Source organism: Accipiter gentilis, chromosome 25, assembly GCF_929443795.1.
Source record: "Accipiter gentilis chromosome 25, bAccGen1.1, whole genome shotgun sequence".
In the NCBI taxonomy this organism is placed as follows: Eukaryota; Metazoa; Chordata; class Aves; order Accipitriformes; family Accipitridae; genus Astur; species Astur gentilis.
In genome coordinates, this window is record NC_064904.1 from 21,437,241 (window position 1) to 21,450,200 (window position 12,960).

The 12,960-nt window shown below is 54.7% G+C and overlaps 1 protein-coding gene across 1 annotated transcript in view; it reads left to right on the forward strand.

Moving 5' to 3' along the window:
- Positions 1 to 326: 326 nt before the first annotated feature.
- Positions 327 to 12,960, forward strand: part of MDGA2 (MAM domain containing glycosylphosphatidylinositol anchor 2) — a 384,110-nt gene continuing 371,476 nt past the window's right edge. Inside the window, exon 1 of the mRNA XM_049828627.1 lies at positions 327 to 440. Coding sequence (XP_049684584.1) covers positions 368 to 440 — 73 coding nt within the window. The 5' untranslated portion in view covers positions 327 to 367. The remainder of the gene's footprint in view (positions 441 to 12,960) is intronic.

A 12,960-nucleotide genomic window follows, 5' to 3' on the forward strand; every position in this document is an offset into this window, starting at 1 on the left:
GCCGGAGCTTTGAGGGGGCTGCCGTTCTGAAAAAGGGGGGGGGGGGGCCCGCGCTTCTCCGCGCTTCTCCGCGCCGCCCGCTGCGCAGGAGGAGGAGGAGGAGGAGGAAGAGGCGGAGGAGGAGGAGGAGGAGGGAGGACCGGAGCGGTGCCCGCCGCCCTGCCTTGCGCGGGCGTGCGCGGCTCGGCCGCAGCTGGAGCGCGGGGCTCCGGTGGGCTCTGCGCTGCCTTCCCCCCCTTCCCTTCCCTTCCCTTCCCCGGCTTCTTTCCTTCCTTCCCTCCCCACCCACCCCCCCCCCCCCCCCCCTTTTCCCACCCCCCCCTCCCCGCCCCGGCTCCGGGCTGGATATGTGGATGCTCACGTGAAGATGGATGTAGCGATCGGGCTGCTGGGGCTGCTGACGGTTCTGCTGGAGGGCAGCTCCGGCCAAGGGGTGTACGGTGAGTCCGGGGCGCGGCGTGACCTTGTCGCCGGGGGGGGTGTGGGGGTGTGGGTATATGTGTGTGTGTGTGTCGTCCATCTCCCCCCCCCCCCCCCAATACACACCCCCCCCCCCGCGGAGGCAGCGCCGTTGCCATGAGACGCTGACATTGCCCGGTGAACCCCCCCACCCCGGGGGGGGCTCCGGGCCGGTCCCGATGGGGTTTCTCCGCACCCGCGGAGCCTCCCCCGGGGGTGTGTGTATGTGTGTGTGTGTGTGGGGGGGGGGGCGTTTCACTTGTTAGCAGCGTCGCTTTCGCCCGCCCGCGGCCGCGGAGCGATGGGGGGGGGGGGGGGGGGGGGAGAGCCGCAAACTTCGCGCTGCTCCGCCGGGGGCGCGCAGTCTCCGCGGCCGAGGGCGGCTCCGCGCAGGGGAGAGCCCCGCGGAACCGTGTGTGTGTGTGTGTGTGTCCCCGAAGGCAGTGACTTGCAAATCGCCACCGCGGAGCGGGACGCGGAGAGCTGCGCGGAGCCGAGAGTCGGCGGCATTCCCACCCCCCCCACTCCCCGCTTTTAGCGCTCGGGGGCCGGGAGGTTGCGTGGGGTCCAGTGCTGGGGCCGCGGGGCTGGTTGCTGCCACCCCCCACACACACACGCTGCCACCAACCCCAAGTTGGCCCCGTTTCGGTGGAGCCCGGAGCCGAGCAGCGGGGAGAACCCGCCGGACCGCGGTGCTGTGCGGAAAGGATGCTGCCCGGTGTGCTGGCCCCGGCTCCGGTGATGCCCCGGTGATGCCCCGGCCCTGGTGATGATGTCCCGGTGATGCTGCCCCAGCCCCGGTGATGCCCCAGTGATGATGTCCCAGTCCCGCTGATGCCCAGCCCCAGTGATGCCCCAGTGATGATGCCCCAGTCCTGGTGATGCCCCAGTCCCGATGATGCACTGGTAATGATGTCCCTGGTCCCAGTGATGCCCCAGTCCTGGTGATGCCCCAGTCCCGATGATGCACTGGTAATGATGTCCCCGGTCCCAGTGATGCCCCAGTCCTGCTGATGATGCCCCAGTCCTGGTGATGCCCTGGCCCCAGTGATGCCGCTGTCTTGGTGATGATACCCTGGTCCCGGTGATGCCCCACTCCCAGTGATGATGCCCCAGTTCCAGTGATGCCCCAGCTCCGGTGATGCCCTAGCCCTGGTGATGCCCCGGTCCCAGCAATGATGCCCCGGTCCCGGTGATGCCCCACTCCCGGTGATGATGCCCCGGTCCCGGTGATGCCCCCGGTCCCGGCCCAGTGGCGGGGGGGTTATGTAAGCGTCGCGGCTGGGCTCGGTGGCGGTGCGGTCCTGCGGGGATCGTTGGCTCTGGTAGTCGGTGTTGAGGAGACTTCGTGAATTTGCCAGTAAATGCTTCGTTTGACATCTGCTCTTTCAAGCCCCTGCGCCTGTTTCAGCCCTAAAATATTTGCTTCTCACTAACGAGGCAGCCCCAGCAAGAGATGCACCCCCTCCTTCCCCCCCCCCCCCCTTTTTTTTTTAATTTTGCAAAATTTCAGTGTAATTGAAAATGTCTGAGGGGTTCTGCTCGCAGCGGCTGGATCACTAACGTGCAGATTTCAGCTCCGGCAGCGCCGGGGCTCTCTGCCTTCCTCGACACACAGGCACATATTGTTGGATGCGCTGGAATAGCAACTGCTGTCGTGAATAGGAGAGGGCTTGTTCAGGCAGAGCGTGTTTTGTGGGGCCCTACAGGAAAGGGAGCTCTTGCCCTAGACTGAACGCCAGCATCGATGCACGGGCGATGTCACATGCAGATTTGTAGTAAGACTTTTGTTTGGCAATGATGCGTTTTCATCCTGTAAAATGTAACGCCTTATTTAGGTTAAGGACGATGGGTGAAGGGCTGGTGAGAGTGCGGCGCGGGGGGGAGTGGTGTGAAGTCAGTCGTATGTGGCTGCACTATATTTGAAACCTGTTTCATGTGAATCTGTGTTTCTTCATTGACTCCCAAAGGTCAGTTTGAGAAAGCAGACAGCGCTCTGCCAAAAAAAAAGCCAAGCCCAGGGTATGTCTCCCGGCAGCCTGGAGCGCCTTGAAGAGCCTGCTCGGTGTGCTAGAGCTATTTTGAGAAAGGAGGTTTTGAAAGTAGTGCCCTGAGTTACGTTAGCAAAAGCGAGCCCCAGCCTGGGAGAGGCAGCCTGCTTAGTGCTTGTTGCTTTGGAAAAATAAGTTTGTGGGATTCGAACAACTTTTTTTTGTCCCTTAGTAAAGATTACGAGATCCTCACAGCTCTGCTTCCAAGATGTCTTGCTGAGTGAACCCGCTTGTTCCCTGCTTTTGTGCCAATAACCTGCAATGCCGGCGTCCCTTCTGTGAGTAGGCAGAGCCCCGGCAGCCTCCTCCGTAAGGAAGGCTCGGGGAGCCGCTCCGTTTCGCCAAGCGAAGGAGCGTGGTACGGCGTCTGGCCGTCCTCCCCGAGCCCTGCCACCCTCTCCAGCCCTGCACGGAGAACTTGCTGCTTTGCCGGTCGCTCAGACCCATCGCTCGGGCGCCTTCTGCCGCTCCGACTTCTCTCCGGTTCCTCCCGTTGAGGTCGTGTCTCATCCGCAGCAGGACCCGTGTCCCCGGGCTGGGGTCTGGCTCGTGATGTGCGTTGCCCAAGCTCCACCTGCCTGCTCTCCGGCACTGCCTGCCGCCGATGCTCGTCTCCGACGCTGCAGGAGGTGTAGAGAAGGACCGCTCAGCTCTGCCCTGTGCCGGCACAGTGCCTGCCGTGGCAGCGTGCATGTCCACCCAGAACAGCAGCGCTCGAGAGCTGTTTCGGTGCCCTTAAATGCAAAATAAGTGGTCCACGTGTGCTTATTCCTAGCTCGCACAAAAAAAGCAAATTAATGTCCCGTGATGTCTGGCTGTACATCTCGCCGTTAACTTCCTCTGTTGCTTCTGAATAGTAAAGCGGTGATTAAAAAGTCAGTTGCTCGTACAGCTGAACCTAAGGGGGAACTGAGGCACGGCACTGACAACAGTTTCCCGAGGCTGCAGAGCGGGTCAGTGATGGAGCCAGGACAGGCGCAGGTCTTGCCCGCTGCCCGCCGTCCCCTGCTTTGTGCCTCACGCTGCATCTTCAGGGGATGGGGGGAGAGCAGAGCTCCTAAAATCCCCGGCAAGATGTACAGTTCCTCAGCTCTGCTTTGCCCAGCTTGTTTTTCTTGGCGAAAGAATCTAGAAAAAAAACTCAAGTGCTGTATGCACTTTTCCTCCTCTTTAAATTATGCATGACTTGCACTGTTAATAAAGCAGAAAATGTAGGTATTCAGAACATGATGGTTATCCTTTCACCGAACCGCAAGTTGCGAGAGAAGAAATGGCTAAATGAGAAGGCCGACACGGGCATGGAGCGTTTTTAAGCAGATAAGCGGCAGCTCATCAAAATGGGGGAGTTTTGTGAGAGTGGAGAGCAGATTTTTGTGACTGTTTCCCTGGTGCCGAACTGCCCCGGCCAGGGGGGGCTCTCACTGGGGACCTGGGGTTCAGGCGCTTGCTCCAGTGTTAAAGCTGACACTTTCTGGCTCTGGGAAGCTGTTTCCAAAAGACACGAGTCGCCACAGTAACTGGGAGCAGCCGCGGTACCTGCTGGGTGAGGCGTTGCTGCACCCATGGGGTGTCCACACGGGAAAGGGGTGCAGCCCCCCCCAGCACCTGGAGCAGCCCCCTCCGTGACACGGCTTCCCCGGGGCCACCGGGGCGTGTTTTACCTACTTCTTGCAGAGCTTTTTAGTTATTTTCCCATGACTTCAGCTGGAAATAAGCAGGGCAGCTATTGAGGACAAGTTTTTCATGTATGTAAACACCAGGTATGTCGTAGGGAAAAGTGTGCGCGTGCAATATTCATCCCTCTGTGCACCCCCCCTACTGTGTTGGATACTAACTCCTACAACGAAAAGCGCTGAACATCCCACCTGCAGATGCAGAGAACGTTAGGACGGCTCTAAATGCCTGCTGAAAGCCAGTGATCACAAATGTAACGAGTATCCACTGTGCTCAGACCTGCCAGAGTCTCCCCGAGGCTGTGCACCAAATCGGGCTGTGGGACTCCGCGTGCAAAGTGTTGGGAGAAGCGACCACGGCCAAGGGAACAACCAGGCTTTTTGTTGCTGGCGCGAAGTAACGTGGAAGCGTAGGTATTTATTGTATTAAATGTCAGAGAGGTTGCCCTTGTTCCTCGTGCCAAGCATAAGATGTTATCCAACGGACTTAATTTTTATTGCAGTGGTGTGTTTTATGAAGAAGCAGGTTTGGAAATGGGGAACCCAAACCCCTTCCACCCCAGGTAGCAGCTCGAGCGGGGTTTGCTGAAGCGCTTTGTATCCCAGGGGAGGTGGAGCAGGGTCACCCAGTGTCGGGAAAGATCTTCCATCGCCTCCGGCTGCCTCTTTATAATGATGATGATTATTTTGTGGTACACTCAGCTCCCTGGGGGGATTAATGACTGCTGGCTTCAGAGCTGAAAGTCTCTGCGTGCCGCTGGTGACCTGGCCTTTCCCTAACGCTTGCCCTGGTCAAACAAGTGGATTGGAAGGATGAAAGAAGTGGGGGGGGGAGCGGGGAAAAAAACCAAACACTCTGAGAAAGAGCAGTTTCCCCATTAGAAAGGCCGGTTGCCCGTTTCTGCCGGCGAGGGCAGCCTCTGGATCGCTGGTCCCAGATGTCACCGCGGTGGCACGGGGACGGAGGGTATTTATTTCCGCGGCGCTGCTCGCCTCGGCTGGGTGTGAATGCGGGCGTTGTGTGGGCCGCTTTAACCCTGCACAATTTGGGATATTGTGCGAGGGAAGCGCGGCGGTCCCGGGAACAGGGGAGGAATTATGCGGTGCCGCAGGGGCCGGCGTTTCTGAGCAGCTGTGTGCTCCTCCGCCGCCAGCTCCGGGAGGTTTTGCAGGAGCCAACTGATCACCGAGTGCTTTAACTCTTAACTGAGCCCCGGGGAGGGATCTCCTCCTCCCTCTCACGCCGCAGATGTTTACATTGGGATTTCAGCAGTGGTCTGAGGTGAACTTCAGCTTCAGCAGCCAAACCCGGGAGCGTGCAGAGGCCGGGAAGCAGCCGTCGTGCTTCTTACGGACAGCCAAGGGATTGGGATTGACTCTGCTCCCGTGGTTCTTAGTTGTGCCGCAGGTAAGGGGCCGGGCAGCTCCCGGCATCGCGGGAGCGAGGGAGTCTGGTGTTCGGGTGCACTGGTCTGTGCATTCGGGGGGGGGGCTGGTTTTGCCCTGGGGTGCGACAGCGTGCGGCCAAAGGGTGAGGATAGAGTCAAATGGTAAAAATGCTCAATAGCAAAAGTGTGGGAGAAGATCAGCAACAGCGATTAAACCTGACTCGAGGTCTGCTGAATCGATGCGGAAACTTCCATCAGGGTTTCGCGTGTCCCGGGATGTGTGTGACAGCTCAAAGCGATCCTCCCGGCATGCGGCGAGTTGCCTCCGTGCTGTGCTGGACGGTGTCACGGCACATCTCATCCTCCCGGGAGCAGCTGGTGCTCTGTGCGTCTCTGGTCAAAATGTTGCCTTTGACTCTGGGTGAGGGAGATTTGGAGGAAATCTGGTGGCAAGGAAACAGTCTTTAAACAAATAAAATAACAGCTCTCCTGGCTCAGAAGAGCAAAATCCAGTTTAATTAGAATCAGTCAGATAAGTGCTGGAGAGGAAGGAAACAGATGAATGATTAAAGCTCAGTTCTGTCTTCCACCCTCCTCAAATATTTTCTGGGACATCCTTCGGTGAAGGGATGATCTGCTCCCTGCACGCAATGCAGTGCCAGCCTATATATGCATGTATATATATGTATACTCTTGTAGGGCACTGGGTCTTCTGCAGTATAGCCCTTCTTCCAGTGGAAAAAAACCCCTTTTGGATGGGAGGCACACAGACACAGGCCATGCAGGAAGAAAATGCAAGCGGGGGGGATGCTCCCTGCATCCCCCTGCCAGTGCCAGGACGCCGTCACGCTCCCTGACTCGGGCTCAGGGCCGTAAGTTGTTTCTTAAACCTGGAAAAGACTCTTTTTTTGGAGAAACGGGTTTTTGAGAGCGGCTGTCCGAGGGAAGGCAGCTCCATCGGTCCCCACGACCCAGGTCTGACCCGGTGCCGGTGTTCGGCGTTCGCAGTGCTGCCGCTCCATCACCGCTGGATGAGCCCTCCCTTGTAGCCACACTGAGTCCCCACGACTGGCTCCCCGTTAGGTCCTTTGGTTTATCTTTTTATAGAACCTCTTTCCAATTTCGAGTTATGTCTGGATCCGGCTGAATTATTTCCTGCCATCTCCATAAATAATGGCCTCGCTAAATATAGCCGAAAATGGAGGGAAGTCGGTTTGCTATTCTCAGACAGATTTTGAAGCCTGGCTCTTCTAGAAGGAGGACTTTCTTTCAGGACATGGTGGCTGTCCAGGAGCGGTCCGGTGCCCCAGCCTGGGAGATACCTCCTTCCGTGAGTGCTTCTTGCAACCCCGAAAGCTTGAAGGACTGAGGGGTTGCCTTGAACGTCCTTACAGGCCCACGTTGCTCTTGGCAGCTTTTAGCTTGATTTTGATGTCTGTTTGCTCCGATTTCTTGTTGCCAGCATATTTGGGTACCAGGGAGGTTTGTGATCTGGAAAACAGGTCTTATGAGGAGGGACTCGAGGAGATCCATGTGTTAAGGTGGTTAAGACTGACTGAGGTAGTTAAAAAGGGAGATCAATGTATGTTATAATTATCTCAGGAAGGAAGAGGCAGGCTGTGGTGAAGAGCTAGCTCCAAGCAACCACCTAAGGTGTTAGAGGAGCCAACAGCAATCATTTGAAGTTATTAAAGTCCACAGTGGAAATAAAGATGAGTTTTTTTAACAGCTGGGGTAATTAGCTGTTGGAGCAGCTCACCGAGAGATGTGCTGGACTCCCTGATGTTGAACGTCTTTGATATACAATCAAATGTTGCTTCTTAAATTGGGGAGCTTGATCCAGGTGGGGATTGCTAAGGGAAATTTCTGTCTCATGGTTATGTGGGAGGTCAGCCCAGGTGAGACCCACTGTCTCTCCTGGCCTCAAACTCCAGGAAACAATCTGTTTTTAATATATCAAAGCAGTGACTGGAGTAATATATGTTACTTAGCAAATGGTCTGGACTTTAGTTATGCCATTAATACATGAATACCTGATTAAAACACCACGTACCCTTCAGAGCGCAGCGTATGAAATGCGTCAGTAGGTAACTCTCAGCGTGGGAAGGGAGGAGGAGATGGGATCAAGGGACCGAAAGGTCCCTTCCACCCCTCTGCGTGCGTGTAACGCCTGCCGTATCGCTTTCCGTGGGCTTTCTGGTGGGTATAGCGCACGCCTTCTTCCAGCCGTGGTAGGCGCTGCTTGGGAGTTCACAGCCAGGTTTTTGGCAGGTGGCCTCTGAGCACCAATGTGCCCAAGTCCCACTGGCTTCAAAATGAGATTGGTGGCCAGGTAACCTGGGAACGGGGCTCTGGGGGGGCTCTGGAGGTTGTTGCAGCTGAGGGATGCCACGCTCCGAGATGTAGTGGCTGGGCAGAGTCTCACCGAGTGCTGCCTGCTCTGCCGGAGCCACCTCGTCAGGCTTCGTGGCACCGGCAAATGGAGAAATCCCCCGAGCGTCTTTTTTAACTTGGAAATGTGTTTTTTGTGACTCGACGGAATAGCTGGTTATCTCTCATGTGCTGTAAGACTGCCCTGGAAGATGCCGTCTCTCCAGAGTGGATAAGCATCGGTGTCCTGAAGCCGGGGAGCTGAGAGGCTGCCGGGGCCAGGGCTGGGGCAGAAGTGACCAGGAGCTGCTGCAGCATGTCCTGGGGGCGTGAAGATGTGGGTAGAGGAGGGTGCCAGGCACAGGGGGTTGGGGAGGCTGTGTCCCCTCTTAATGGCATGGCGGGGGGCTGCAGTGGGGTGGGAAAACCTTCCTCTCTTGTCAGTAAAGCTCTTCAGAGGGATGCCACATGGCGCAGCCATGGCTTTGGGAAGAGCCACATCCTTTCCTTGGCCCCTTTTCTTCTCTGGCCCCATTCACATTTCATCCAAGATGGATTTCAAGTATGAAAAGATCATTATTTAAAAAAAAATAAAAATCCAAGGCTGGAATTTCTAGGCAAGCAAGTGCAAGCTGTGTTTCAACATGCACTTCTCTCTTTAGCCTGTTAGCAGTACAAATCCACGCTAGCAGTAATATTTTCTCTCGTTTAACAGAAGTGGTAAGTGCCACCGGAGGAGTGAAGGGAACGGGGGTGGGAACGGTGGAGCGGGGAGGGCAATGCGACACCCAGCCGGGAAGCGAAGGATGTGATGTGGTGTGATCCTCCAGCCCCCATGCTGCTCCCATGGCTTTCACCAGGCTGCTGGGTGGTGCTGGTGGCACCTGGCAATTTTTCGTGAAGGAATAATTCAAGAAGATAGCTGTAATTTTAGGGTGAAGAAAACACTCTGCTGCTGCCTTTATTGTGCTTTTTAGATCTCCTCTAGTCTTTGCAGTGCTCTTCAAAGAGCTAGCGATGAAGAGCCTCCGTCCCAGCACCCACCCTGTGGGAGGCCCCACCGAAGGTCCCCCAGGTCTGCCTGGCACCCAGCACTGGTACGCTGCGGTGTGCCTGGACTGGAGACACAGACAGCTCTGGGCCCATAAAATGCTAGTATTTCAGGATGAAATAAAAACACTCATCAGATACAGGTCTGAGTCTCCTCGGCTCCTGCCGAAGCCTTTTCTGTGTCCTGCTTGCTGTGGGATGGCTCTGGAGCCGGTACATCCCAGACTGTGGATTGGCACGGGCACCCCAAACATCCAAGCATCCTATGTCGGGACACAGTAATGGGCTCTTGAGGGCTGTTTGAATGACAAGGGAGACCTCGGTGTTTGAGGGTTCACCGATGGCACATTTTGGATTTCATCTTTGGATGCTTTTGTCACACGTTGGGCTGGTTCTTGTTTGCAGGACTACGGGACATTTGTAATGGTTTTCAGCTCGTAACGTACTTCTTTATTAATAAATGCATGTGGCTGCACAATACTTCAGCGTTTGAATGTTTGGGGAAGAGGGGTGGGTCATGAAATTATGTTGAGATGCCTCTGTCAAGCACTTTGCTCTTCCCACATGGCCTGTACCTGACGTGTACCCCAACACGCTACAGCATCGTGTACCCCTCTGCACCGTGCAAGAGGGTGGGCTCCTAAATCATCCTGCTTTTCCATTGCACCCAGCCCCATCAAGGATGGTTCCTGCAGTTTGTGAGGTGGTAATGACGCTGCAGTAAGCATACAGAAAGTTGAACCGCCGTTGCTGTGAGCTCCCCCGTGGCCGTGGATTTAGGTGTGAGCTGCCTGCGGCTTTGGCGTGGCCGTACACAGGCTGTGTAGCAAGCGCGGGAGCCCGGAGTGGCTGTATCCCGATGGTCGGTGCGTGGTTGCACGAAACTCGGTGTCGCTGCTGCCGTCTCACTGAAATGGGGCATGTTAGTAATGGCACTGGTGCTTTGGTGAGGTGTCGGTTGGAGTTGGCTCGCTGGAGTTGGACGTGGCCACTGCTAGTGGCCTTGCTTTGTCGTGTCTGCGCTGCATGGAAATAACTTGGGCGGTGTAGTTAAATTAATGAGTCTTTAGCTTCCAGAAAAGCACGGTTTCTGTAAAAAAATATTAAAATGACCAGTTTTCTTTATGACTTGTGATTTTTAAAATAATTTGTTTTCCCCACGATTGAGAAAAATGGTTTTGTGGATTGTAAATCCACACCAGGTGGGAATTACAGAGTCAATGGGACCACCAGAAGGACCGGAGGAGAGGGCAGCATTTAGCATGCTGATTATCAGGGCCGTAATTATATGCTAAATGGTACTTGTGGCCAGTGAGACTTTGCCTTTTGGTGCTGGTTGGGAGGACTTTGGACCGGCAAGAGGAGCTTTGGTGGTGTGCTGGTAAGAAGAGCTGGGGAGCCTGCCGGCTGCTGGGTTGAGCCTGCCCGCAGTGACCGACCAACGTCGGTGCTTCTCCATCACCGGCAGAGATGCCCTGCGAGGACAGGTGGATACGTGCTGTCTGTGTGCTCCTTACTGAGAGCCTCTTATGGTTTTTAGCATCTCCGTCATCTTCCCTGAGCCGTGGGAGAGTCTGGATCCAGTGACCTTATGCTAAGGGTCCTGTTAGGCAGCACCGGCGTCCGTTTTAAAGCAAGCTTTTCTGGTTTGGCGAATGTTAAAGCTAACTGTCCTTGATGCACCAACCGGGGAGCCTTCAGTCCTCTGGAGACAGTCAGAAAAGCTGCGCCGTCATCTGGAACCTGAAACTGCCGGGACTTTTACTCCTTACATCGTTTCACTCACTAATTCTGCCTGGTGGCCTATGGATTTGCGAGATAGGGATCAAAGAGGCAGGGAGATAAAAGCTTTATATCAAGCCAACCGACAAGCAGTCAGTCATCCTCCCATTTTAGCGGGATGCGCTGTGATGCTTAATTCCAATCGAGGAGTCGATAGGAGCTGCGCCTGCTCCATCCGTGTGCGGGGCAAGGCGCGTTCGTACTCACAGGAATGCACAGCTGGTGTTGCTATTAATACGTGGATTAATATTCTGGGTTCCTGTCTCATTTCTTGAACTGGAGTTAAACCTTGTGGGGGCCGTTCTTGTTTTATGAGTATTTGAGCCTTGGGGAACACTGAACTTGAAAGTATTTTCCATACGAGGGAGATGACATAGCATAATGAGATGTTACTGGAGCTACCGTGCTTTGCCGTCCTCCTCAAGCAGTCTGGGAGGAAGCTGATAGAAATGATGTTGATTTTAGGTACGTCTTATTTGTGCAGTGTTTTGAGAAGTTACTTCTACTGCTTCTGTGTCGCAAGGGTCTCCGCCTCCATAGAGGTTAAATAACTTCCTTCCATCCGCCAGAAGAGCCTGACCCTGCTGGGATAGAGACTCGGATTTCCATGTTGTGTAGCTTCTTTCACTGGTCTGTGTCTGCTTTTTGAAAATCTTTTTGGTCTAACGGAAGCCTGACAGGCTTCCAGGTAAGTCCTGCTGACCATCTCACTGTTTCGAGCTGCCGTAATTAGATCATCATGGAGTTGTGCTCAGGTTAGTTTTTTCCCTTTCCCAAAGTCATCCCTTGCTGTTATGCTGGTGATGGTTTGTGGAGCTACCTTGACACAGTTGTACAATAACCTACTTCTGGGGAATAAAAATTCAGCTCCAGTGTTCCTTCCGCAGCGTCGTGTGGTCACTGTCTTTATTACAGGGATTAAGATTGTATGTTCACTGAGTACAATTGCAATCATTTGGCAGTTGAAGCTGTTCTTTTCAATTGCTTGATCATTTACACACTAGTTTGCTTCTGCTCAAACTCTTCCGAAACACTGGCCTTAGCATTTCATTAGCATCGTGTGGTACGGTAGCTGGTGTGTGCAGGGGGCATGCACTTCCAAGTATTGCACCACGAGAGCATCATTTAGGGTGGAAGGGGACTCGGGAGGTCTCTGGTCCAACCCCACCGTTGGGATGGGTTGCCCAGGGCCTTGCCTGGTCCAGTTTTGAACATCTCTGCAGCTGTTCACCCGCACCCTTCTGGGTCCTTGTCCCAGTGTTTGACCAAACCCCTTGTGAAAATGTTGTGCCTTGCACCCAGGAACAAGTTCCCTTCCTGCATCTTGTGCCTGTTGGCTTCTTGTCATTTTGCTGCGCACCTCCGTGAAGACACCGGCTTTTTCTTCTCTATGAGCGTCCACTGGGTGTGTGATGATAGCAATTAGTGTCTTCACCTTCTTTTCTCTGGACTGGTTGCCACTTGACCTGCTGCCTGTGTTTTTGCTAATACAGCCCAGGACATGGCTGGCTTTCATCCCTGCAGCAGCGCACCAAAACCTTTTCGGTAGAGACGCGTTCTCAGCCTGTCCTGCCACATGGGGTTGTTTCCTCCCAGCTGCAGGACTTTTTATTTGCCCGTACCGAAATTCAGGATTTTTTTGTCAGCTCATTTCTCCAGCCTGTCTTTGGCTTTCCCCATCCAGTCTCCGTGTTCCTGGGCCACGTCTCTATATTGTCCCCTTTCTCAGAGTGGCAAAGTGCTCTGAGCATCTCCCCGGGGAAGAGCAGACCCTCCTCTGAGCATGGGAGAACATGAGCAAACAGGGCAGACCGATGCTTTGACTCTTGTCCCATGCTTGTAAAGAAAAGTCTGGTTTGTGTTCCCAGCTTACCATGCTGGGACTGGTTGAGGTGGGATGATAACTCCTCACGAACCTGATGGAGGTGGCACATCTCGGAGCAGCTCGGAGGGCTCCTGCAGGGAGCAGGTCCTTGCCTGTGTGAACAAGGCGTGTGCAGTGGTACTTCGAGTACAGGTTTTTTTCCTTTGAAAATCTGGCATCTTAGTGTACCGCTGTGAAACTGAAAATCCTTGTGAATATGCTTGCAGCATGATGGGTGCTGGAACGAGTGCTGGCTGTTGAAATGTGCTCAGTGGGAGTAACGCAGTGGAGAGAACTGGGGTGATTTGCATTCTGTAATTAGA